General features: G+C 40.4%; 3 protein-coding genes across 8 annotated transcripts in view; all 3 read left to right on the forward strand.

The window, feature by feature from the left end:
• The first annotated feature begins 1,837 nt into the window (after positions 1–1,837).
• On the forward strand, positions 1,838–24,527 carry LOC131193476 (zinc finger protein 252-like). Of its 6 annotated transcripts, none has more exons than XM_058173675.1 (4): positions 1,839–1,900; positions 11,625–11,807; positions 17,979–20,519; positions 20,666–24,527. In XM_058173675.1, the coding sequence occupies exon 4, from the start codon at positions 21,904–21,906 to the stop codon at positions 23,653–23,655; it is 1,752 nt and encodes a 583-aa protein (XP_058029658.1). In that variant the 5' UTR covers positions 1,839–1,900; positions 11,625–11,807; positions 17,979–20,519; positions 20,666–21,903; the 3' UTR covers positions 23,656–24,527. The 6 variants fall into 6 exon arrangements, with proteins under 6 accessions (XP_058029662.1, XP_058029658.1, XP_058029660.1 ...); XM_058173677.1 differs by having other exon boundaries at positions 20,425–20,519; XM_058173679.1 differs by lacking the exon at positions 11,625–11,807 and having other exon boundaries at positions 1,838–1,900; positions 20,425–20,519.
• LOC131193532 (zinc finger protein 850-like) overlaps positions 1,844–27,148 on the forward strand; it is a 332,320-nt gene continuing 307,015 nt past the window's right edge. Inside the window, exon 1 of the mRNA XM_058173788.1 lies at positions 1,844–1,900. The gene's annotated coding sequence lies outside the window, so the exon portion shown is untranslated. The remainder of the gene's footprint in view (positions 1,901–27,148) is intronic.
• LOC131193489 (zinc finger protein 84-like) overlaps positions 1,857–27,148 on the forward strand; it is a 44,300-nt gene continuing 19,008 nt past the window's right edge. Inside the window, exon 1 of the mRNA XM_058173714.1 lies at positions 1,857–1,900. The gene's annotated coding sequence lies outside the window, so the exon portion shown is untranslated. The remainder of the gene's footprint in view (positions 1,901–27,148) is intronic.

Below are 27,148 nucleotides of genomic sequence, written 5' to 3' on the forward strand. Positions count from 1 at the left end.
CATCTTTTTTACATCGTAGCGACCAAAACAGGATGCAATATTCCAAGTGTGGCCTTACCAAGGCATTATAAAGTGGCACTTCACGTGATCTTGATTCTATCCCTCTGTTTATGCAGCCCAGAACTGTGTTGGCTTTTTAGCAGCTACTGCACACTGCTGGCTCATATCTAAATGGTTATCCACTAGGACTCTAAGATCCCTCTCACAGGTACTACTATTGAGCAAAGTACCACATATACGGTACCTGTGCATTTTGTTTTTTTTGCCTAAATGTAGAACCTTACTTTTTTCACTGTTGAATTTCATTTTGTTAGATAGCGCCCAATGTTCAAGTCTGTCAAGATCTTTCTGTAACTTGAGTCTATCTTCTGGAGTGTTGGCTATTCCTGCCAGCTTGGTGTCATCTGCAAATTTGATGAGTTCCCATCTATCCCCTCGTCCAAGTTATTGATGAAGATGTTGAAGAGTACTGGGCCTAAAACAGAGCCTTGGGGTACTCCACTGCATACTTCCCTCCATGTGGATGTAGTTCCGTTGAGGACTACACGTTGAGTGCGGTTGGTCAGCCAGTTACGAATCCATCTGGTGGTGGAGCTGTCTAACCCACATTTTTCTACTTTATCTAGTAGTAGGTTATGGTCTACTTTATCAAATGCTTTACTGAAGTCCAAGTAAATTATATCGACAGCATTCCTCTGGTCTACTAATTTTGTCATTTTGTCAAAGAATGCAATAAGATTAGTCTGGCATGATATGTTTTTATTTTATTTATTTTGTCACACAGTATATATAAGCATAAGCATGAAATAACTATACAATATATAAGCATATATATAGGTATGAGTATGTAATAATTATATTAATTGGATATAACAAAAGGAAACAATAGGACAGGAATGGTAGGCACGCTTGTGTGCCCTTACAGACCTCTTAGGAATGTGGTGAGGTCAATAGTAGACAGTTTTTGGTTGAAGCTTTGGGGAGTTTGGGAAGAGACCACAGAGTCCGGTAGTGTATTCCAAGCATTAACAACTCTGTTACTGAAATCATATTTTCTGCAATCAACATTGGAGCGGTTAACATTAAGCTTAAATCTATTGTTTTGCAGAGTAGAAGTTCCTTCCATATCAAAAGCAGAGAAAGGAGAGAGGTGGGAGAGAACACCTCTTTTGGTGACAAAGATGGGCATCTGAAGATCCAGGGGTCTCTATGGGATTGAAGAACTGGTATGAAAGGAGCAGCCAATAAAACCAACAAATGTATTATAGAACAAGTCAACCTAGTATCCTCATTACAGGCATTAAGGACTAGGCTCAAAGTATCCTACTTCTGACATATTATGCAAAGATCTAGTTCTCTAGAGAAGCCTTTAATGTTGGGAAAGGTAAAAGGAGAGAGAAGAGGAAGATGAAAAGCAGCAAGGCGAATGGACTCACTTACATTGGCAATGAGTGCACTATTAGAAGACGTGAAATATTGTGTAAGTCTGTAAAAAAAGTCATTAACTTTTAGGGCTGAGCACATAGTTAAACTTATGAAGTAGCATCACATTTCACTATTTCACTCGGCTCAGTTGCAAAGGTCGGTTGCTAGAAGTCAAAAACGACTTGATAGCTTTAATCAATATAAACATCTTGCAGCCCCCTTAGGTAGAGATAAGCGTTTCCTATCCGGAGATGGAAGACAAGAGGACAATATCTGTGCCTAGAAAGCAGACAATACAGTAAGCAGGTTCTGTGGTTGATTTTAAAGAGTTAAAACCATCAACTACTGCATTGCTAGAAAGAATGAGAGGCGAGAAGAAATAAGAGTAACTTCCTCTTTCGGATGACACACGAGAGGAAGTTGGTATGCAGAGTGGCTCCTGTGGTCTTCCCAGGGTCGAAGCAGCAGCTGGCAGGTGAGTTGGGGGCATATAGGAGGAGAATCCGGGAAAAAGTCGAGCTGTTCGGTTTCCTCCACGGCCTGGAAGCAGAGAAGCAACTGGGCTGAAGCAGGTCAGCTGCTGCTGCTGCTGCTGCAGGTTCCTTCCCTCCCCAAATTAATAATAACAACAGAGTTGGAAGGGACCTTGGAGGCTTCCAGTCCAACCCGCTGCCCAGGCAGGAAACCCTACACCATCTTAGACAAATGGTTATCCAACATTTTCTTAAAAATTTCCAGTGTTGGAGCATTCACAACTTCTGCAGGCAAGTCGTTCCACTTATTAATTGTTCTAACTGTCAGGAAATTTCTCCTTAGTTCTAAGTTGCTTCTTTCCTTGATCAGTTTCCACCCATTGCTTCTTGTTCTACCCTCAGGTGCTTTGGAGAAATTGAAGCCCACTGAGGCTGCAGGCTGTGAAACTGGTGGCTGCAATTTTCTGCTGCTGGGAAGATTGAAAAAGTCTCTTTTAAATTAAAGTTGATTCTTTGGGAGTGGCTTCCCTCCAGAGGTTGTGGCTGCTCCGTCACTGGAATGAGCTGAAACTTCTGTCCCAATCCAACCGTTCAGTGTTTGTTTTTTTATTTCCATGTCTTGCCAATAAATATCGTATTTCCTGTCCCATCCAGGTTCAATTATGCTTAATTCAGCGCTTTCCAAGAAATAGCATCTTTAGTTGCACAGGTAGTCCTCACTTACCACTTCTGCCCTGAGCCTTCAAAATTACTCTGGCAGAGTAGAAGCAGACGTGCACCTGAGCCACAAAATTTGTAGTAATCCTAGCAAATAACAACAACAACAAATACAACAGAGTTGGAAGGGACCTTGGAGGCCTTCTAGTCCAACCCCCTGCCCAAGCAGGAAACCCTATACTACTACAGACAACATCATCTTAAAAAATTTCCAGTGTTGGAACATTGACAACTTCTGCAGGCAAGTTGTTCCACTTATTAATTGTTCTGTCAGGAAATTTCTTCTTAGTTCTAAGTTGCTTCTCTCCTTGATTAGTTTCCACCCATTGCTGCTGCTTCTACCCTCAGGTGCTTTGGAGAACATCCCGACTCCCTCTTTGTGGCAACCCCTGAGATATTGGAACACTGCTATCATGTCTTCCCTAGTCCTTCTTTTCATTAAACTAGACATACCCAGTTCCTGCAATCGTTTTTCATAGTTTTAGCCTCCAGTCCCCTAATCCTCTTTATTGCTCTTCTCTGCACTCTTTCTAATCTCAACATCTTTTTTACATCGTGGCGACCAAAACTGAATGCAATATTCCACGTGTGGCCTTACCAAGGCATTATAAAGTGGTATTAACACTGCACGTGATCTTGATTCTATCGCTTTGTTTATGCAGCCCAGAACTGTGTTGGCTTTTTTGGCAGCTGCTGCACACTGCTGGCTCATGTCTAAATGGTTGTCCACTAGGACTCCCAAGATCCTTTTCACAGTTACTACTATTGAGCAAGGTACCACATATACGATACCTGTGTATTTTGTTGTTGTTGTTTTTTGCCTAAATGTAGAATCTTACTTGTTTAGTGACCATCACTTCAGCAGTGATTGGGATTTTGAAGGTGCAGGAAAAGGAAAAGGAATTGCATCAACTTGGGTTCTGCCAATAGTTGCACATTTATGATGGCGGCAGCATCCCACACTCATGATCCCAACTTGTGACCTTTCCAGCTACTTCTGACAAGCAAAACCAGTGGCAGGAATTATACTGGCTGGAAATTGCAAGTCATAGTCATATGAAATTGTCTTCAACAATCCACAGTAATTTGCTTAACAACTACAGAGGAACAGATATAAATTGGCACTGTCATGTAACATTATGCTTAATCGGGCTGCTTAGTGACTCAGATATCCGTTCCAATTGCGGTAGGTTAAGTGAGGACTACTTGAACAAGGATGTGACCAGAGGGCTTGTAGACAGTATTTTCTGTTCTTATTTGCAGCTGAGGACTTCCATGACCCAAAGTGATGCTTTAAAGCTTGCACAGGCTCTCAGCATCATTTCATCAGTTAAAGCCCCCACATCTCTAAATTTAGCTCAGAAGGTTTGACTATAACCATTTTGGGACACACTGTCAGGTTTGAAAGACATATATTTTATCCATGTATACATGTGTAGGTAGATGTATCTGTATTTCTCTCTGTAGGGATATATCTGCAATTATATAATCTATCCCCAGCACTTCAGGATATAATTGATGATAGTCCTTTGCATTGCTAATAATTTGTGTTTTTTCAAGTTTGTTATTTTTTATTTTATACATCTCATTGTGTGAATGATGTGGTATCTGGATATCATACATTTCAATACAAATAAACATAACATTATTATTCCTAATAATTACATTTCATTTTTCATTTAAAATACCTCTATTTTAACCTTTTCCCTTTCTCCCATACTCTAATATTCAACGGCATGATCCTTCCTTCTTTCATTTCTCAATATTTTTGTATACACTTCTAGGTCCAACCACAATCATTCAAGCATTTAATGTACATCTATTCATATTCATATTCTTTCCAATCCTTTAATCCTTATAATTCTACTGTCTATACACATGTTTTCCTGCTGGGGACTTGTGACTCCAGCCATTGGTAGTACTCTGTCCTTGTAGCTCTATGGACTGGGTTGAGATTGCCTTATACACTGTAAGCCGCCCTGAGTCTTCGGAGAAGGGCGGGATATAAATGTAAACAAAAAAAAAAAAAGACACCACGCCCCTTCTGCTGGTTTCCCAGTTTCAACTCGGTCTACCAGCTTAGAGGACACATTTCGGGTTGCTCCTCAGCAAATTAGCTGAGGTTTGAGGTTTGTTTGTTTTTTTAAAAAAATTTCTTCTTTGATTAGGATTTACTTTAAAGATTACTATTCAGCCACGGGAGGCTACAGAGGGGCTGGGGGGATAGTGGCCGCTAAAATAGAGCGTGCCTCGGTGGCCTTTAGCGGCGGTTTGGATGGTTATTGCAAGCGCTTGGGGTCAGGGGCGCCAGGTAGATCCAGGGACTCCCAGGGACTGCGTGCTGCCAGGAGGCTAAGGGAACCCAAGTCAGTATTACAAACAACGATTGAGCCACGTGGTCAGACCACGTTTAGAAAACAGGAGCCCAGGAAGATTGTGGGGAAAACATTTTATAAAAGTTTTCCTCAGATTCTGTGCCTCGTGAATTTAACATTTCTAACCCAAATTTTTTCCCACGTTTCCAATAATATTGGCTCCTGAAAGTTTTGTGCCCACTTTATCATACAGTCCTTTACCAAGTCCCTTTCAGAATCTATTTCAAGTAACACATTATACAATCTCTTTATATGCTCCTGAGGCTGATTTCTAATTTGCTTTACCAAATTTCCCTCGTTCTGCTCTATACCAATTTTCTGATCTCCCTTCCATCTAGCACGTAGTTGCTCATATTGAAACCAAGTATAATTTTTCCCTTCCTCTCTTAATACCTGCAGAGATTTTAACTGCAAATTACCTCTTTCAGTATACAAAAGATCTTTATATGTTATCATTTCCTGATTCTGTTCTATGTTTATATTTTCCTACTGTATGTCTAGGACTTGCCCATATAGGAACCTTATAATTTAGTTTATAAGAGTATTTTTTCCAAACACGCAGAAGGGCATTTCTTAGCACATGATTTTTAAAAGCCTTATCCACTTTTTTGTCATAAATTAAATATGCATGCCATCCATATAGCAAATCATAACCTTCTATATTCAAAATTCTGTCCTCTGTTAAATTAAACCAATCACTTATTGCAGAGAGAACAGCTGCTTCATAATATAATTTAAAATTAGGCATTTTTAAACCTCCCCTTTCCCGAGAATCTTGAATTATTTTCATTTTAACCCTAGCTTTTTTACCTTCCCATATAAATTTGTTAATTCCCTTCTGCCATTCCTCAAGATTCTTATCTTTCTTAATTATTGGTATCATCTGAAAGAGGAATAAAAATCTAGGTAAAACATTCATTTTAATAGCAGCAATTCTCCCCAGCAATGATAATTGCAATTTTTTCCAAACAATCAACTCCTTCTGAACTTTTTGCCATAAAACCTCATAGTTATTCTTATACAATTTCACATTTGACGACGTAATATAAACCCCTAAGTACTTAACCTTCTTTACAATTTCAAATCCTGTTACTTCCTCTAGTTTTTCTTTCTGTTGTCTGGCCATATTTTTTGTTATCACTTTTGTCTTTTTCTGATTTACCTTAAACCCTGAAACATTCCCATATTGATCAATTATTTCCAACAAAGATTTACTAGAATTTATAGGGTTTGTTAAAGTAATCACCAAATCATCTGCAAAAGCTCTTAACTTATATTCATACTGTCTAACTCTAATTCCCTCTATCTCCTTTACTTCTCGTATTTTATCCAATAATGGTTCTAGAGTTAAAATAAACAATAATGGTGATAAAGGACATCCCTGTCTTGTTCCTTTCGCAATCTTAAAAGGTTCTGTTAAGCTACCATTGATTATAATCTGTGCTGTTTGCTCTCCATAAATTGCCCTAATTATTCTTAAAAAACCATCTCCAAATTGCATCTTTTCTATTAATTTAAATAAAAAATCCCAATGCAATCGATCAAAAGCTTTCTCTGCATCGAGAAAAATAAATGCTGCTGGAATAAAATTTTTCTTTTCTAAGTACTCCAGTAAATTAACAATCTGCCTAACATTATTCCTCATCTGTCTCCCTTTTATAAATCCAGATTGATCATTATGAATTCTTCGCTGCAGAATCAACATTAATCTATTAGCTATTATTTTAACAAAATCTTATAATCATTATTTAAAAGTGAGATTGGCCTATAATTCCCAGGTTTAGAACAATCCTGTTCCTCTTTGGTATCAATGAAATAAAAGAGGTTCTCCATGAGGGGAATTCTCCTAGTTGTATCTGATTAAATAATTCCTTAAGTGGACCTAACATCTCATCCTGTAAATTCCTATAATAACTAACTGTGAGCCCATCTGTACCAGGAGTTTTCCCATTTTAATTGTTTAATTACCAAAATAATTTCTTCCGAGGTTATAGGCGATTCAATTCATCCGCTTGTTCTAAAGTTAAATTTTTAACCTTATATTCCTTCAAATACTTATCAATATCCCTATTCGATATATTATCTTTAAGATATAAATTTGTGTAATATTCTAAAAAAGCTTTTTTAATTTTATCCTGTTGATATCTCTCTTACCTTTGTATTCTATTTTTCTATAGTACGTTGTTTTTGTCTTTTCCTTAAAGTGTATGCTAACCACCTACCAGGTCTATTTGCATTACAAAAGTATTATGTTTGGCATATTGTATATTTGTTGCCACCTGATCAGCCATTATCATATTAAATTGATTCTGTAGTAACTTTATTGCATCTTTAAGTTTTTGATCATGTGGATTATGTATTAATAATTGTTGTTTCTTATAAATTTCTCTAAATACCTACGCTGTCTTTGTTGCTTATTTCTCTGTCTATTATTAAGATATATTAATACACCTCTCATAAAAGCTTTACTGGAGTCCCAAACCATTTCTATCGATGTTTCATTATTCAAATTATAATCAAAAATTCTTTCATCTGCTTTTTACATTGATTTACATTATCCTGATATCTAAACAAATTTTCATTTAATCTCCAAGTTCTTCTACCCTCTTTCCATATTGCAATTCCATCCAAACAGGACTATGATCAGACAAACATCTTGGAAATATCTTAGTTTTCTTCACCCTAAAAAGCAAATCATTAGAAATTAAAATAAAATCAATACGTGAGAAGGATTGATGCCTATCAGAGAAAAAGTATAGTCTCTTTCCTCCAAATTCGCAGTCTCCATACATCTCTTAACTCAAAATCTTCTATCATATCAAAAAGGATTTAGGCAGCTTTGCATGTGCAGGTATCTTCTTGGAAGAAATTCTCTTGTCCTTCGTTATCTATTACTCCATTCCAATCTCCCAATATAATGCACGATTTATAATCCCATAGAATCAACTTATCATATAACATTCTATAAAATTTTTCTTGTTGCTGATTGGGTGCATATATACCAAGCAAGAGAGTCCTTTTGTTTCTATTGTAAGTTCAATAGCAATATATCTTCCGTGAATATCTGCCTCTATTAACTTGGCTGGTATATCTTTTCTCAAATAAACCACTATGCCATGTTTTTCTCCAAAGCTGAAGCAACAAAATGTTTACCTAACTTTGAGTTTATTAGGTACTTTTGATCTGATAATTTAATATGCTTCTTGTAAGCAAATAACATCATTTTAAATTGTTTCAAATAATGAAATATTTTTCTTCTCTTCTGAGCTGAGTTCAAACCATTGACATTCCAAGTCAAGATTTTATTTGCCATTACTGGGCTGCTGAAGCTTTTGAGCAATCAACTGAAGATCGTCCTCCGTATCTTCGGCCGTGCTCCCCCCACCGCTTCTGTAGCAGAATCCTGAACTTTACTTTGAGTTTGTTGCTCCTTTTCTTTACGCTTAAGGGCTCCTCTCGTCAGTCTTTGTTCTTGTGGTTGTTCCTCTGATGGTAACATCACTGGAATCACCTCAGCTTCCACACCCATTTGAGTCTCTTGAATTCTTTTTCTATTATTTCTATTTCAAATTTCAGCACTGTAGAAAGAAAATCTTTGGCCTTAAGCACTGTGTCAATACGATATCTCCTTCCTTGATAATACACTGTCAAACCAACTGGAACCTCCCATCTAAATTGAATCTGGTATTTCTTAAGTTCTTGTGAAAACGTAAAGTCCTTTCTATCCCTTAACATCTTGGGAGGAATCTCTTTCAAAACCTTCAACTCCTGTTCTCCTATTTTCAAGTTTTTCTGAAAAGCAACTTGCAAAATTTGATTCCTCACTGTTCTTTTCAAAAAATAAACCACAATGTCTCTAGGAAGTTTCTTTTGCCTAGCAATCCAAGAATTAACTCTATAAATTTTGTCAATTTGATAAGCAACCTCTTGTGGATCAAGTTCAATAAATTCAGCCAGAGCTTCTGATAAAAAATTTTTTAAATCTTCCCCTTTGTCCTCATTCAAACCTCTAATTCTCAGAGCTCCTTCCATCATTCTATACTGCATCACCACCACTCGATCTTCATTTTATCCAATTTGATTTGCATTCCCCATTCTATTTTCTATTTGTTGATTTGACTGAACAATTTCTTGCACCTCCTCCTCCACCACCTCCAGTCTTTTGCCAAACCTTGAAAAGCCATCAAGATATCTTCTTATTTTTTATTATTCTCTTTATTTCTTCTCTTATTTTCTCATTATTATCCATAATCTCCTTAAACCTTTCCTCAGACACTTTCCCTTGCTCTTTAATCAGATCTTCTAAAGCTGGTTCAGAACCCCTTCTGCCCCCAGTCTTAGGTGGTTTAGTAGCCATTTCAGTTTTAAAATTCACAAAATATAAGTCTAGAAACTTCTCTTTTCCCCTTTAAGTATAGGAGAGCTCAGTTCACTTCATTAAAATCCACACATAACATTTCTTATCTTCTTAGTTGGACAGACTGTTTAAAATTCCATTCGTCACTTCACTCCCGTTCAGGCGCCATCTTTAAGAGTCAATTAGAACAAAGGAAAAAAATTTTTTCTCTTTTTTAGAAGGTAGAAGTCAGGAAGTCAAAAATACTTGCAATCCAATAATTGTCCGCTGGCACTCATTCCGTCTGCTTAAAGAGATCCATAAAGATAAGACAATTAGCAGAGATGGACACTTTCTTCTTTTCCTGCTTTTGCAGGAGCGCACTGAAGTCGGAGAATGGCAGGAATATTTATGGGACCCATCAACCCTTCGAAGCTCTGCTTAATTAAAACAAAGCCTCTGGGGAGGTCTACCAACATTTCCTGCTGCTCTTATCTTTCCTCTTTCATCCAGAGAAAAAGATTAAAGCTGGCTTTTCCTGGCTTTTACGATGTTCAGTGCGGAGCCCCTTTAATTAGGGCTCAGCGAAGAGGTGGAGCCACCCGGAAGTGATGGTTCTTATTTGCAGCTGAGGACTTCCATGACCCAAAGTGATGCTTTAAAGCTTGCACAGGCTCTCAGCATCATTTCATCAGTTAAAGCCCCCACATCTCTAAATTTAGCTCAGAAGGTTTGACTATAACCATTTTGGGACACACTGTCAGGTTTGAAAGACATATATTTTATCCATGTATACATGTGTAGGTAGATGTATCTGTATTTCTCTCTGTAGGGATATATCTGCAATTATATAATCTATCCCCAGCACTTCAGGATATAATTGATGATAGTCCTTTGCATTGCTAATAATTTGTGTTTTTTCAAGTTTGTTATTTTTTATTTTATACATCTCATTGTGTGAATGATGTGGTATCTGGATATCATACATTTCAATACAAATAAACATAACATTATTATTCCTAATAATTACATTTTATTTTTCATTTAAAATACCTCTATTTTAACCTTTTCCCTTTCTCCCATACTCTAATATTCAACGGCATGATCCTTCCTTCTTTCATTTCTCAATATTTTTGTATACACTTCTAGGTCCAACCACAATCATTCAAGCATTTAATGTACATCTATTCATATTCATATTCTTTCCAATCCTTTAATCCTTATAATTCTACTGTCTATACACATGTTTTCCTGCTGGGGACTTGTGATTCCAGCCATTGGTAGTACTCTGTCCTTGTAGCTCTATGGACTGGGTTGAGATTGCCTTATACACTGTAAGCCGCCCTGAGTCTTCGGAGAAGGGCGGGATATAAATGTAAACAAAAAAAAAAAAGACACCACGCCCCTTCTGCTGGTTTCCCAGTTTCAACTCGGTCTACCAGCTTAGAGGACACATTTCGGGTTGCTCCTCAGCAAATTAGCTGAGGTTTGAGGTTTGTTTGTTTTTTTAAAAAATTTTCTTCTTTGATTAGGATTTACTTTAAAGATTACTATTCAGCCACGGGAGGCTACAGAGGGGCTGGGGGGATAGTGGCCGCTAAAATAGAGCGTGCCTCACGACGGGGGGGTGGCCTTTAGCGGCGGTTTGAACCGCATGGTTATTGCAAGCGCTTGGGGTCAGGGGAGCGCCAGGTAGATCCAGGGGACTCCCCAGGGACTGCGTGCTGCCAGGAGGCGGCTAAGGGAACCCAAGTCAGTATTACAAACAACGATTGAGCCACGTGGTCAGACCACGTTTAGAAAGGCAGGGGAGCCCCAGGAAGATTGTGGGGACTCCCCCGGGACCACCTGCCACCAGGAGGTGGCCAGAGGACCCCAAAAAGGCGCAAAAATAAATGGCAGCTCTGGCAGCGTTTTTAGCTTGCCACGGAGCTAGGCAGAGGCGGAGACAAGCTGCAGGACCTCTGGAATAGCCCAGGCTGCAGCAAATCACCTTCTCTCCTATGGGAAATTGAAAGTGAAGGAGAGAAGGCTAGATCATTCCACGGCCGGCTCATGGCATTTGCGTGCCAAAAAGAAAAGCCGTTTTTTTCCAGGCAGCCGGGTTCAGCAGCCATTTTGAGCTGTTGGACCGTGTGATTCAGGCTGGTTTTTTGGGGTCTGGTTTCGGCCTCGCAGCCACATGTGGAGCATTTGAGCAGTTAGCCAGCTCCTAAGGCCTATAAGCAGCCGGATTCAGGCTGTTGCAGCCTAGTATTTAACAGCAAGTATTAATATTTTTTCTACAATAAATTTCAGACCATATTGCTGGTGCCTGAACCTGATTGGGAGTTTGCCCCACCATTACCTCCAAAAGCAGCTGGTCACGGCTTGCGGGAGTAGAAGGTGGACAGTGGAAGCACATCTTTGCTGTGAGCTGACTGGCGGTTTCGCGGTCACATATCATTCTCAGCAAGTCACATGCTGTTCCTATGGATTTGGGTAAGCCTTCTCAACCCCAGGGGTCATCTGGCAGGGATTCCAGAGGTTTTCACTACAAGACCAGAAGGGGGAGCAAGTATCCTTCTAAGGCACAGGAGAAGGCAGAGAAGAGGCTTCATAATGCCTTAGAGAGACAAGTCCAGAGGAGCCTCAAGGCAGCAAAAAAGTCTAAACACATATCTGTCCAGGCAGTGGTACACCATGATATGGCCTCAGACACAAAATCATTGTCACCTACCCCTGTGGCAGTAGAACACCAAATGGCTACCTTGGCACCTAACCTTGTGGAAGGGGAGCAATCAGGATTGGTTGAGTCTCTTCCTCAATCAGAAAGGAAGGAAGGTGCAACTGGGGTCAGAGAAGCATCAGAGCTATAAATGTAGAGATGCCTCAGATGGTGCAGCAATGGATTGATGCAGCAGTACAGAAAGGCTTTGAGGCAGGTAGACGGATCAAGGACAAGTCCTCTCAGAAAGGGGAGGACACATCTAGACAGAAAGTTCAGGTAGTGGCTAAGCGGAGTAGGCTGGAGGAGTCCATTTCTGATTCGTCAGGGAAAGGGTCAGACTCCGAGGACTCCCTCTATTTGGAAGAGGGAGAGTGGGAACAGGAATTATCAGAGGAGGAAGGTGAGCAACCGGAACAGCCAGCGTTCAAAGGCTTGTTTCGCCCTTATCTCTTTAAGCCTCTACTCATTAAGGCCAAGGCGGCCACTAAAAAGGGAACACCATCAGAGTCCACTGGCAAGGACGCTATGCAGGACCCAGCTCAATTACTATTTTCAGAACCAGCCATGGAAGCAGAGACTATACATGCTCTACAATTGTTTTTGGATGTCATCCAGAAGCAGTGGGAATTGCCAGGCGCCTATCAAAATTTGACTTCTAATAATCGGCGGTTCTTTAATCTGTCACCAACTCTGGCAGAGTTGCTTAAGGTTCCGAAAGTAGATGAATCGGTGTTAGCCTTATCGTCAGCATCTGCCACGCTGGTGGAACCAGAAGAGGTACTGAAGCCAGATGAGCGAAAGCTAGAGTTGGCACTAAAGAGGGCACACCAAGCGACGGCCTGGGGGATTAAGGCAGCTACGGCTGCTTCCTTTTTCATGACAGCCTCGTTACTGTGGCTCAAACAGCTACAAGATAAGGTCCCAGCTACGGATTTAAGAGTACACCAGGATTTCAATAAGATAGTAGCAGCGGCAGAATACACTGTAGATGCAACTTTGGCCTTGGTTAAATTCGGGGCGAGGGCCATAGCTTCCTCAGTAACAGCCAGATGGCTTGTGTGGCTAAGGAATTGTCAGGCTGACACGAAACACAGGTGGAGGCTGTCCTCGGTCCCATTTAAAGGTCCTAAGTTATTTGGGGCAGCATTAATCCTTTATTGTCCGAGCCGAAGGAGAAAAAGAAGGTTTTGCCTGCCATTGGTTGTAGGACAGAGGCATGGGGGACCACGTCCACTAAGCGGCCTTATTTTCGTCCCTATGGAGGACAGAGAACTGGATTTCAAGGCCATTGGGGGCAGGCAGGTCAACTCTCTCAATCAGGATCCGGATTTCAGGATAGGAACAGATATAGAGCCCAACCTAGACATCCTTTCCGAGGAGGAAACAATTGTTCCTTTCGAGGAAACCGCTGACTACAGGAGAAACGCTCCCATTGGTGGCCTTTTTGTGGACCAATGGGAGGTGACGACCAAAGACACCTTACCATTATAGCAGGGCTCTCGCTAGAATTCTTTGCAGTTCCTCCAAGGGTTTTCATGACCTGCCCGGTGTTTCGGGACATTTCAAAACAACAGCTTATGGAAGCTGCTATTCAGCATTTGAAAGAGATAAAAGCAGTGGAACCTGTCCCACTTTCAGAATGCGGGGACGGATATTATTCAATGCTGTTTGTTATCTAGAAGCCCTCGGGGGGACTGCGACCAATTCTAAATCTAAAAGGTCTAAACAAGTTCTTGAGGTATCGAAGGTTCAAGATGCACTCTCTCTGGTCATTTCTACAGAATGTCTGAAGGGGGGACTTCTTTCTAAAAAGTTTTATTTTTACAATCATATCAAATAATTCATCCAATGTACAGTTATATACAATTAGTCGGGCTTGCCCAGTCACCACCACCCTTTTTAACACTCTTCCCTCTTCTACCTTCTTTTACTTTCCAAACTTTCCTCTCCTTCTCTTATCTACATCCGCTCCTCCCTCCACCCTACACCTTCCTTCTCCCTCTACTATCCCTCTTCCTTCCTCTTCTCCTCTTTCCTACCTCCTACTCTCTCTTTTCTCCCTCCTCACCGTTCTAAAATGGTAACTATGCAGACCCGACCCTACATTAATTATATTTCTTCAATAATCCTGTACATTAACCATCACTCCATCTCTACCAAACCCCCCCCAATTCCCCTCCCCCTTACCCCCCACCCCCCACCCCGACTTCCCAGAACAAAATGCAGGGTATCAAAACTAACAATCATAATCCAAAATAATTCCTAAATTATAATCTCTAGTCACACCACACTTAGTCACACTCTCAATTCCCCTCTCCTTCAAAAGTATATCTAATACAAAATATTTCCTAAATTTACTCATATGCTATTCGATATTTTTTTTATCTGATACTTATTTTAAATATAATCAATCCACATTTTCCATTCTAAAATATATTTTTCTAGTGTATAGTCTTTCAAATAAGCGGAGATTTTTGTCATCTCTGCCAGTGTCCATTCTTCGATTGTAGGTAATTCTTCTTTCTTCCAATACTGAGCAATCAAAAGTCTTGCGACTGTTATTAAGTTCAAAATCAATTTAGTCTCTATAGCTGTATAGTCCATAATTATTCCTAGTAGAAAGAACTGCGGAGTAAACTTAATCTTCTTTTTCAAAATATTCTGCATGATCCACCATACTTTAATCCAAAATGCTTTAACTTTTTTACAAGTCCACCATATATGGTAATAAGTAGCATCTTCACAATCGCATCTCCAACATTTAGCAAGATCTAATATGTGTTTCTTGTAAACAGGTAATGTCATTTTTAAATTTTTAAGGGACTTCCGGTTTGGCACCGTAGGTGATGGCGGTGATCTTTACGATCACCAACCTCTGGATTATGTGGAATCGCTAGGACAGCTTAAATCTGCTGTCCAGCGGTTCGGAAAACCCCCTCTTCGGGAGAAGGAGAAGGTGGTGAGCTGAGGGCAGAGGTTGAATTTCCCTAAAGCCCCTGAGAAAAAAGGGGTTTGAAGGGTTAAGTTCCCTCCAGTAACCCGAAGTGCTCCAGATCCGAGGATTCTTCTGCTTTGGCGGAACCAATCACCACGACCAAACGCCGAGATTTATTTTGGACAATAAAGGATTATACCGGACAGAACGAAAGTGGGAGAACTTTATGCAAGTAGCCAAGCCAATTCCCCGTTACTTTGTAACAAGCTTGAAAACAGTAAAATGGAGGCGAATTGTTAACAAGTTAACGAGTGGAAAGCGAAAGTGATACTTTCAGCGTTGCCGTCTGCAGTTGGTAATTTGCATGTTACTTGCTGCCTTTACTCTTTAACTCTTTGCTGCCTGCTGATAGAATCTAGGGGAGATTTTTAAATACTGCTTTAAAAGACTGTGTTTCTTAGAGGTTAAGAAGATTTAAAGTGAATATTAAGTTGGAAATAAATAAATAAATAATTTTATAGAAGATGGCAGCCAAACAATTAAAGTCTACTGTAACAAAGAGCTCTGGAAGTTTATCAGCTGGTGCCTCTCCAGCTCATACAGTGGAGACTAGAACATTGAATTTAGAGGCGTTACAAGAGAACTTAAAAGGCTTTATAGAAGAAAAATTTAAAGTAATAACTGATGAGATGTCTGAAATGAAAGAGCAGATATCAGAAATTCAAGTGGGAAATAAAGAAGTTAAAGAAGGATTTGTAATGGCAGTACGAAGTTTGGCAACGAATGTGATTTTATTGGAAGAGGAGGTTGAAGAAATTAAGCAACATAATTTAAAATTAGAAAATAAAATGGATGAATTTCAAAGTAAAATGGAAAAAACAGAGGATGAAATAGTTTTGATACAATATAGAAATATGGAATTTGCTCTTAGAATTCGAGGTTTGAAAGAAAATAAGGAAGAGAATTTAAGGAATTTTTTCTGAAGTATTTGCTGAGATATTAGCAGCTCGTCCAGCAGATGTGGCTTATCAAATTGATAAAATATATCGTGTGAATTCTTGGATAGCAAGGCAAAAAAAAGTTGCCAAGGGATGTTGTTATTTATTTTACAAACAGAACAGTGAGAAATCAGACTTTGCAAGCTTCATATAAGGGGGAGAAGATTCAGATTGCTGGTCAAGATATTTTGATATTAAAGGAAATTCCACCAAAAATGTTAAGGGCTAGGAAGGAATTTGCCTTCCTGGTGAATGAACTTAAAAAACATCAGATTGAATATAGATGGGATATTCCAACTGGTATAATAGTATATTATGCAGGGAAAGTACATCGTTTCAATACAGTTGGAAAAGCAAGATAATTTTATGTTGAGGTATTAAAAGTTGGAAGTCTTCCCCCATTGGAAGCTAGAAGAAGGGGGCTGAAGTGAAGGAAAGAGAAGTGAAGCAGGTACAGGAACAGATTGTGATGGAAGAAGATTTATTACAAGTGTTGGAAATACCTACGACGGGTTTAGATTCAAAAGAACAAAGGCTGACAAGAGCTGCTGCTAAACGCAAGGAACAAGAGATGAAGGCACAACAACAACTGGCAACTACTACAACGGAAACAGTGGGAGGAGCAAGGCCTAAAGTAAAATGTGATCTGCGGCTGGTGTTCCAAAAGTTTCCTTCGGCCGATAATGGCAATTAAACTATTATCTTGGAATGTTAATGGCCTGAATTCACCGTAGAAGAGAAGGAAAGTATTTCATTATTTGAAGGGGGGACTTCTTGACCTCTGTAGATCTCATGGAAGCTTATCTGCATGTACCGATACACCAAGAGCACAGACAGTATCTGAGGTTCTGTTACAAAGGACAACACCTGCAATACAGAGCCCTTCCCTTTGGTCTGGTATCAGCACCCAAAGTGTTCACAAAAATTTTAGCTGCGGAGCAGACCCATCTGCCTGCAGGCGTACCTGGACGACATTTTAATACAATCTACGTCCAGGGAGTAGGCGAAGGAAGATCTGAGGGCCACGATCCAGTGCCTAGATAATCATGGGTTTTCTATAAATCTCAGGAAAAGTCATCTTCAACCAGCAAATCAGATATTGCATCTGGGCGCCAAGATAGACACTCTCATTTGTCAGGTTTTTCTATCTCCAGAGAGATTGAACAGCATCAGGGATCTGATAGATCAGATAGGCCAGGACAGACGGGTGTCATTAACACAACTGTCAAAACTGTTGGGCAAGATGATTTCTTGCATTGGGATCGTACCTTGGGCCAGGTTCCATGCCAGACCTCTTCAGTGGTTCATGGTACCGTTTCAAAAAACAGAGTGAGCCACCTCCAGGACCAAAATCAAGATTCCGGGTCCAGTCAGGTCATCCCTCCACTGGTGGACATCCAGGCAGATGTCCAGGGACTGTTTGTTCACAGAACAAGAGTTGATAAGAGTCACGACAGATGCCAGTCTGATAGGATGGGGAGCACACTGCCTGAATCAGGTAACCCGGGGGACCTGGTCCTTGTCAGAAGTTCGCAGAAGCATAAATTGGTTAGAATTGAGGGCAGCATGATTGGCACTCAAGAAATTCAGACACATAATCAGGGACAGACATGTCTTACTCATGACCGACAATACCATGGTCAAGGCTCATATCAACAGACAAGGGGGGACGAGTCCAGAAGTCTGATGGAGGAGATAACAACACTTTGTCACTGGGCAGAACGCAATCTAGCTTCCCTCAAAGCAGAATACATTGCTGGGATGGACAACGTCAGGGTAGATTGGTTGAGCAGGGCACCCATAGGCAACTGGGAGTGGCGCTTATTACCAGAACTTTTTGAGGAGATAATGAGGCGGTTCAGGCAACCGAGAATCGATCTCTTCGCATCGTCCAAGAACAATCAGCTGCCCCGGTTTTTCTCCCGGTTTCAGGAACAGGGAGTGGAGGGAGTCGATGCCCTTCATTGGAGGTAGCCTCAGGGCTTCTTGTATGCATTTCCCCTGTACAGGATTGTACAGTACAGGGCAGAAGTGATACTCATTGCCCCACACTGGCCCAGACGCCCATGGTTTCCGATCTGGTGAGTTTGTCCAGCGCGCCTCCATGGAAGATACCGGCGGAAAGGGTCGCTCTCACCCAGGGACCAATTCTGCATCCAGAGCCGCAGTGGTTACAGCTGACTGCTTGGCGGTTGAGCGGAGCTTACTGGAAGGGCGGCACTCCTCCTCAGTGGTGATTGAGACATTAAAAGCAGCCAGATGACCATCCACCAGATGCATTTACTTGGCGTACGTTCAATAGGTGGTGTGGGAGCCGGAGGATCACACCGACCAGAATTAAGGTACAACAACTTTTGGACTTTTTACAGGCAGGCTTGGAGTGGGGCTTATCCCCAGCTACCCTGCATAGACAAGTGGCAGCCATTGCATCAGTCTTAGCAGCTGGTAACAGACTTTCAGTGACACATCACCCAGAGGTGAGAATTTTCCTATGGGGGGCCCCCGCTAATTTGCGACCACCAGTAGTCCACCGCTATCCCACCTGGGACCTTCAGAAAGTTTTGCAGGCCCTCATCAGGGAACCCTTTGAGCCACTCAGGAAGGTGAGTCTGCGTTTCTTGACTTATAAGACACTTTTTCTAGTAGCCCTTACTTTGGCTAGAAGAATATCGGAACTGGCAGTACTTTCGGTATGACAGGATCTGTGCATTTTCCATTCAGATCAGTCTTAAGATTAGACCCAACCTTTACACCAAAAATAAATTCATGGTTCCACAGGGCACAAGAGTTAGTGCTCCCGGATTTCTGCCCGAATCCATCACATGAAAGGGAGCGGAACTGTCATAAACTAGATGTATGAAGGGCCTTAAGAATATATATTAAGCACACACAGGCATTCAGATGCACAGAGGCTCTTTTTGTCTCGTATATACTATCGTCAATGGGACAGAAACTTAGTAGTTTGTCAGTGGGCAGATTGCTACGGGCCACCATAGCTAGTGCCTATGAAATGCAGTCGTTACCACGTCCCAGGGCGGTTACAGCTCATTCAACAAGAAGTGGCTACAACAGTAGCCTGGGCAACACAAGCATTGGTCGCGGAGATTTGCAGAGCGGCGACGTGGTCGACTCCATCACCTTTCATACATCATTATCAAATCGACGCTTATGCTTCGGCGGAAGCAGCCTTTGGTCATTGGGTTCTACAACAAGTTTTGGAGACGCCACTCAGTGAGGACCAGACGATGGCCCACCCATGAGGACTGTCTGCTTTGGTAAGTCCCGTGGCTGAAGTCACGAGTCCCCAGCAGGAAAAGGGGTGTTGGTCCTATCTGAGACACACATTTTCTGATGGGGGGCTCCAGCCCCACCCTAATCCTACTTCAGCCTCTCTGCTTTATTGTTAAAAAATCCAATTTCTGTTATTTTAAGGTGTAAATCCAATAAATGAGTGTGTCCAGAGCTATGGACACATATAATGATGAAACAAAAGTTTGTAGTTATAATTCCAACATTTAAAATGCTTTCTCCACGTCATGCCTTTTATCTTTGAAAATCTAGATTTCTATTTGTATTTTTTTTTTTTAAAAAAATCCTCTTCTTCAATGTTCAGGTATTTTTCTGGATGCCTGGTCACTGCTTTAACAAATATCTCTAAATATATATTCCCTTTGATTTTCTTGGGGTCAGATTGCAATTAAAAGTTTTTTCTTACCTAGTTTGCACAACATTCACTTTCTCTGCTCCAGCACAGTTGTAAGTATTCTGACTGTCCCCAGCATTGTGGCAGCCATTTTTGCTGCTGCTGCTGCTGCTCTTTGTCTTCAGATAAGGGGGCTTTCCTGAGCAGGGAGGAGAGATGCAGCTCTCCTCAACCTGCCAGGTGGTCTGCCTTTACTTCACCATTCCTCCACAGTGGCTGTGGTTCATATTTCAGCCCTCCGAAAAAGAGAGCTCGGAACGGGACCATGAAGCTCATGGTTCCTACTCCGAAGGTGCCGAAAGTACAGCTGGAAGTCCCACAGTAATTTGCTTAACAACTACAGAGGAACAGATGTAAGTTGGCACTGTCATGTGACATGCTTAATAATTGGGCTGCTTAGTGACTCAGATATCTGTTTCAATTGTGGTAGGTTAAGTGAGGACTACTTGAACAAGGATGTCACCAGAGGGCTTGTAGACAGTATTTCCTGTTCTTATTTACAGCTGAGGACTTCCATGAGAAAAGTGGTGCTTTCTGCATCATTTCATCAGTTAAAGTCCCCACATCTCTAAATTTATCTCAGAAGGTTTGACTGTAACCATTTTGGGATATTTTGTCAGGTTTGAAAGGCATAGATTTTCTCCACGTATACATGTGTAGGTGGCTGTATCTATATTTCTCTCTGTCTGCAATTATAAAATTTATCCCCAGCACTTCAAGATATAATTGATGATAGTCCTTTGCATTGCTAGGAATTTGTGATTGACCCCAATCAACAACTGAATTTGAATGGATATTTGAACATGGATCTCAATAGCTTCAATGTATCAAGTGAATCATCAATATTGTAAGTGATCATTAATAAGATAAGAAACTATTCTAGCATTGGGGCATGTTTGCTTTTTCATTGTGATATATACTTTTTTTTTCTTTTTTCACATCTCTAACCATTTTATAAACAATAAAAGTTACACTTTTCTTTGAATCTTACAGACAAAGAGGATGGCAATAAGAGCACTCGGGACAACTCTAAATAACAAGCAACGTTGAAAAGGGAAGAAAATCGAGCCAGAAATCAAAATATTTTCCAATTCTTTCAGAAAACCACACAATTCTCCTCCTCCAGCAGCTGTTAGACAAGAGAAAATCAAGAAAGATTTCAAGCTCAAATAAGCAGATTATGCAGAGCGCAAGGATAAGTTACATGAAAAGTCAAAGGAGATTATTTTTCAATGAGCAAAAAAGGGAAATATCTGGAAGTCAGTGGGGAGGAAAAGGTCAATAGTAAATCCACCTAGAGCAGACATGAATGCAGGCCACATGTGAGGAAGAAAACGGCTTGAATGAAAGCACCACTAAACAAGGCATTGTCCATATTTTTGACCTCCTCAAGAATATCAGCTGTGGAAAAGCTCCATAAATTTGCCTATTGTGGGAAAAGCACAGATTGCAAATCACAGCTGATCATGCAATGAGGAGCTAGACAGGAGAAAAGCCATACACATTATTTCAATGTAGAAAAAACTGGTGAGAACAGCTCTCTTGTGGTTCATAGAAGCAACCACACAAGAGGGAAGCCATAAAAGTGCTTCCAATGCAGTAAATGCTATAGTGAGCACGGCAACTGCAGATTGTGTGAAAGTTTCATTAGAAATTCCCAGGACCTGAGACACTAAAGAACGCACCCTCAGGAACAACACCATTTGACCATCCTTTCTTTGGGAAAAGTTTCAGTGAGAATTCCAGTCTGGTGAAGCAGCCGAGACTCGCAAAGAAGAGAAACCATTTGAGTGTGCTAAAAAAATTCAGTCACAATTCCAGCCTGGTGATGCAGCAATAGATTGACTCCAGAGAGAAACTGTATGAGTGTCTAGATTGTGGGAAAAGCTTCATTAGAAATGTCCATCTCAAACAACAGAGAACTCCACAGGGAAAAAAAACATTTGAATGACCTTTCTGTGGGAAAAACTTCAGTCAGAATTCCAGCCTCAAGATATACCATATGACTCACATAGGACAAAAATGCTTTGAATGTCCAGATTGTCGGAAAACTTTCAGTTGTAATTCCAACATTGGTGATACACCAGAGGAAACCCAAAGGAGAGTGTCCTATCTTTGGGAAAACTTCTTGTGATAATTCCAGGCTGGTGAGACACCAGAGGACTCACACAGGAGAGAAACCCTTTCAATGTTCTGATTGCAGGAAATGTTTCATTAGAAATTCCCACCTCATGAGACACCAGAGGTGTCACACAGGAGGGAAACCGTTTGAATATTCTATTTATGCGAAAACGTTTAGTGATAATTCAACAATGGCGAAACACCAAAGAACTAAAAAAGGAGAGAAACGTTTTCAATGTCCTGATTGTGGGAAAACATTCATTAGAAATTCCCACTTCCTGATACACCAGAGGACTCACACAGGAGAGAAACCCTTTGAATGTCCTATCTGTGGGAAAAGTTTTAGTGATAATTCCAGGCTAGTGAGACACCAGAGGACTCACACAGGAGAGAAACCCTTTGAATGTCCTGATTGTGGGAAAGGTTTCAGTCATAATTCCAGCCTGGTTCAACACCAGAGTACTCATACAGGAGAGAAACCCTTTGAATGTCCTGACTGTGGAAAAGGTTTTAGTCGAAATTCCCAACTCATGAACCACCAGAGGACTCACACAGGAGAGAAACCCTTTGAATGTACTATCTGTGGGAAAAGTTTTAATGATAATTCCAGCCTGATGAAACATCAGAAGACTCATACAGGAGAGAAACCCTTTGAATGTCCAGACTGTGGAAAAGGTTTTAATGATAATTCCAATCTTATGAGACACCAGAATATTCACACAGGAGAGAAACCCTTTGAATGCTCTGACTGTGGGAAAAGTTTCAGTCAGAATTCCTGCCTGGTAATACATCAGAGGACTCACACAGGAGAGAAACCCTTTGAATGTTGTGACTGTGGGAAAAGTTTCAGTCAGCATTCCCACCTTATATATCACCAGAGTACTCACACAGGAGAGAAACCTTTTGAATGTCCAGACTGTGGAAAAGGTTTTAGTCAGAATTCCCACCTCATGAGACATCAGAGGATTCACACAGGAGAGAAACCCTTTGAATGTGGTGACTGTGGGAAAAGTTTCAGTCAGCATTCCCACCTTATATATCACCAGAGTACTCACGCAGGAGAGAAACCTTTTGAATGTCCAGACTGTGGAAAAGGTTTTGGTCAGAATTCCCACCTCATGAGACACCAGAGGAGTCACACAGGAGAGAAACCCTTTGAATGTCCTGACTGTGGGAAATGTTATAGTCAGAATTCCCACCTGGTGATACACCAGAGGACTCACACAGGTGAGAAACCCTTTGAATGTCCTATCTGTGGGAAAAGCTTTAGTGATAATTCCAGCCTAGTGACACATCAGAGGACTCACACAGGGGAGAAACCTTTTGAATGTCCTGATTGTGGGAAAAGTTTTAGTTTGAGTTCCAGCCTGGTAAGACACCAGAGGACTCACACAGGAGAGAAACCCTTTGAATGTCCTGACTGTGGGAAACATTACAGTCAGAATTCCCAACTGGTGATACACCAGAGGACTCACACAGGAGAGAAACCCTTTGAATGTGTTATCTGTGGGAAACGTTTCAGTCAGAATTCCTGCCTGTCAATACACCAGAGAATTCACACAGGAGAGAAACCCTTTGAATGTCCTATCTGTGGGAAAAGCTTCAGTCAGAATTCCCACCTTATATATCATCAGAGTACTCACGCAGTAGAGAAACCTTTTGAATGTCCTACCTGTGGAAAAAACTTTAGTGATAATTCCAGTCTGGTGAGACATCAGAGGAGTCACACAGGAGAGAAACCCTTTGGATGTCTTGACTGTGGGAAACGTTACAGTAAGAATTCCCACCTGGTGATACACCAGAAGACTCACACAGAAGAGAAACCCTTTGAATGTCCTGACTGGGAGACATTTCAATCGTAATTCCCACCTGGTGAAAAACCGGACTCACACAGGAGAGAAACCCTTTGAATCCCTTGACTGTAGGAAAAGTTTCAGTCAGAATTCCCACCTTATATATGACCAGAGTGGACTTACAGTTGTGGTGAGAACAGCTGGAAAATAGCAGGCTCCTTGTGAAATCCAGCCGGTAACTGCTACCAGGAGACCCTATGGGATCATAGCTGCCTTGCAGGTGTGGTGAAGGAAGGAAATTTTGAGCACATGGAATGTGCAGATACCTCATTTAGGTCTGAAGCAAGCTCTCCCAAAGGGCAGCATGGATGACTGCCATTTTTCGCTGTGACAACCAGGACCACAAGATTTTCGCTGGAGCCGGTTATGGACAGAGCATTGAAACTGGGTGAGATAATAGCAACTTTTACCTTAAAGAGCTGATGCAAATACAAGAATATTAAAAGATAACTCCTAAGCCTAAAATAGCGGCGGATTGACACACGGAGAAATAAAAACCCAGAGAATTAAGAGGCAAGAGAAGCTAAAAAGCATTGGAAGCTTGTGGGGGAAAATGCTTAGACAATTTAAAAAATGATTCTTTGGAGAAATTGTTTTGACTATTTGTATTTTTAAACCCCCGGGATTTATTGATAATCAGCTGTTTTTAACAGACTGTATAATTTGAGATTATAAGAGTACCAGCTACTGAATGAAGTCAAGTACTACGGCAATTGCGGCATACTTAGTGAAAGTGAATTTAACACACACAAAGTCTAATGCACAAAATAGAAGCAATAACATCTGGAAGACGACCTAACCTTGACTTTATGTTACAACTTGTATAACTGTGAAAATATCTGATAAGTTTCTTTTTCTTTCTCTTCTGAAGACTTCAAAAGGAACTAATACACATAACTACACATTCTTAAAATTGGCTATTGGATCATAGATTTGAAAGATGGGAGTAATATAGTGGACTAATCTGGACTTGGACTTTTAATGTTATTTTACAGAACAGTCTACGAGTCAAAAGAAGAAAGGTGTTAAAAGAAAAGGGGGGAAAGAAAGAAAGAAAATTTGGACAATTTTCTCTTGATGATAAAAAGTATGAGGGAATTTTTAAAGAATCATAAAGACAGAAATGAATGTAGAAGTTACTCAACAAGTGGGGAGAACAGATACTCAAGAAATAGGTGAGAAATTAGAAGACATTCAAAATGAGATGCAAGAAGCTGAAGAAGAGAAAGGAATAAATAGGAATCAATTAGAGAACTCCTCAAAAACTTACAAAAGAATAGAGAGAAAAGAGAAAAAGTCTCCCCTCAAAAAAGAAAGACTTAAAAAAATTATTTTAAAAAAAGAAGGAAATCTTGTTGAAAGGTGTTCAAACAATACAGCAGAAAGAGATAAACGGTATTCAGAAGGGAATGTTCAGTAGACATAAACACAACAAAAAGAGGTATAGGATTCCAAGAGAGAGAGAGAAAAGGCTGACTAAAAAGTCAATAAATGATTGGATTGTTAAAGGTTAAGAGATGATGGATAATAAGAAAATAGAAAATATAAGAAATTACTAATAGGGAAAATAGTAGTATATGTACAGAATAAGTTAAGATCAGTAGATGGGAATTTAGGATTAAGAAATTCAGCGGTTTTATTAATATTTATAGTGTGTTAATATATACTGTGAATATTTATATTTTGAAAATTGTGGGGATTTTGAGTTATACACCCTGGACTGATTGTTAATATTTGGAGTCATTAATAATTTTACACATTTGGATGGAAGTTAATAATAGCATTTAGTAGGGGAATAAATACATGGCGTAATGAAATGTTATTAATGTTTAAATAAATTAATAGGAAAATGATAAAAGATTATGAAAAGAGAGTAACATTGTTGAAGTTGGAAGACTAAGACTGCACATATTGATTTGTATTATTGTTAATATGCAAAAAGGTTAAGAGATGATGGAAATAAAAAAATATAATAAATTACTTATAGAGAAAATAGTAGTATATATATATATATAATAAGTTAAGATTAATAGAAGGAAATTTAGGATTAGGAAATTTAACATTTTTTTAATTACTCTTTTCATGTATCCAAATAATGTTTATACTTTTACCTGTTATATTATATGTGATTGACAAAATAAATAAAATAAAATAAATATTTGAATTCTGGCCTGATTCTTTTTACTCAAACCTTTCTCAGGATGAAACTTGTAGGTGGAGAGAAAAGGAAGGTGGAAAATGGCAAACTGCCCTTTTCTGGTTATCAGCAGAAGCTTCTGGATATATCCTTTTGCAGAAGTAGTGGAATTCCTCAAAAAGGAATTTTGGATGGTGCCTTTGTATGTTGATTATGGACCCACGTGGCGTTTCAGTCTTCTACCTTGTTTTCGCCCAGATTTTAACCCCAGAATTCCCCAGCTAGCATAAAAGTAGTCCTCTAGATAGAACTATTATGGGCCTTGCAATTACAGGTGCATGTTGCAACGGCTGCTAATTGAGATAACTTTTCATACCTACCCGAATCCTCCTGCTCTCCCTGAGGCAGCTATTAATTCAATATGCAAGTGGCTAAGCAGAACACTGGCTACCTCAACGTTGGGGAAAACTCTTGGAAGTCTAACGCAGGGCCAGGCATGCCTGCCATAGTCATCCCTAGGCCTCCCCCACCCTCCAAGACACCCTGTGCTCTGTTTCCTAACAGCTGTGTCCCCTCAGCCCTTCACTCCTCCACATGGTCCCCCCCAGGCCTTTCTCTCCCCCACAGGGTCCCCACAGGCATCTCCCCCCCCCCGCAAGATCCCCTTACACCTGACTGACAGCCCTCACACCCTCCATCTCCTTACCTATGAAGATCTCTGATCCTCATCTTGAGGAAGGAGGGGAGGACACACATCCCTGGGCCTCATGATTGTGTCCTAGGACAAGGGTCTTCAACCTTGGCAACTTTAAGCCTGGCGGACTTCAACTCCCAGAATTCCCCAGCCAGCAAAACTTAAGTTACAGTCATAAGTGGAAGGAGATGGGTGATGGGAACGATGAGAATATTAATAGTAGTGCAGATTTAGTAAATAGTTTGACAGTGTTGAGGGAATTATTTGTTTAGCAGAGTGATAGTGTTCGGGAAAAAACTGTTCTTGTGTTTAGTTGTTCTGGTGTGCAGTGCTCTATAGCGTCGTTTTGAGGATAGGAGTTGAAACAGGAGTTTGTGTCCATATGTGCCCATTTTTTGTTTTTTTTTAATAAAAAAGTTTTATTTCCATTTTCCAACAACATATTCAATGTACAGTCTCTTATTCAAAATTAATCATTAACTTTCATTTGTTACTTATTCGGGCCTGCTCAGCTACCACTTCCTTCCTTAACACAACCTTTCCTATTCCCTTCTCTACCTTTTTCTACTTTCTCCATCCTTCCTCTCTTTCACTTTTCTACTTCCTCTCCTCCTTCCCCACTCCTCTCTTTCCCCCTTTCTAACCCTCTCTCTTTCCCCTTTCTTCTTCCT

This window comes from Ahaetulla prasina, chromosome 2 (genome assembly GCF_028640845.1).
Source record: "Ahaetulla prasina isolate Xishuangbanna chromosome 2, ASM2864084v1, whole genome shotgun sequence".
Lineage (NCBI taxonomy): Eukaryota > Metazoa > Chordata > Lepidosauria > Squamata > Colubridae > Ahaetulla > Ahaetulla prasina.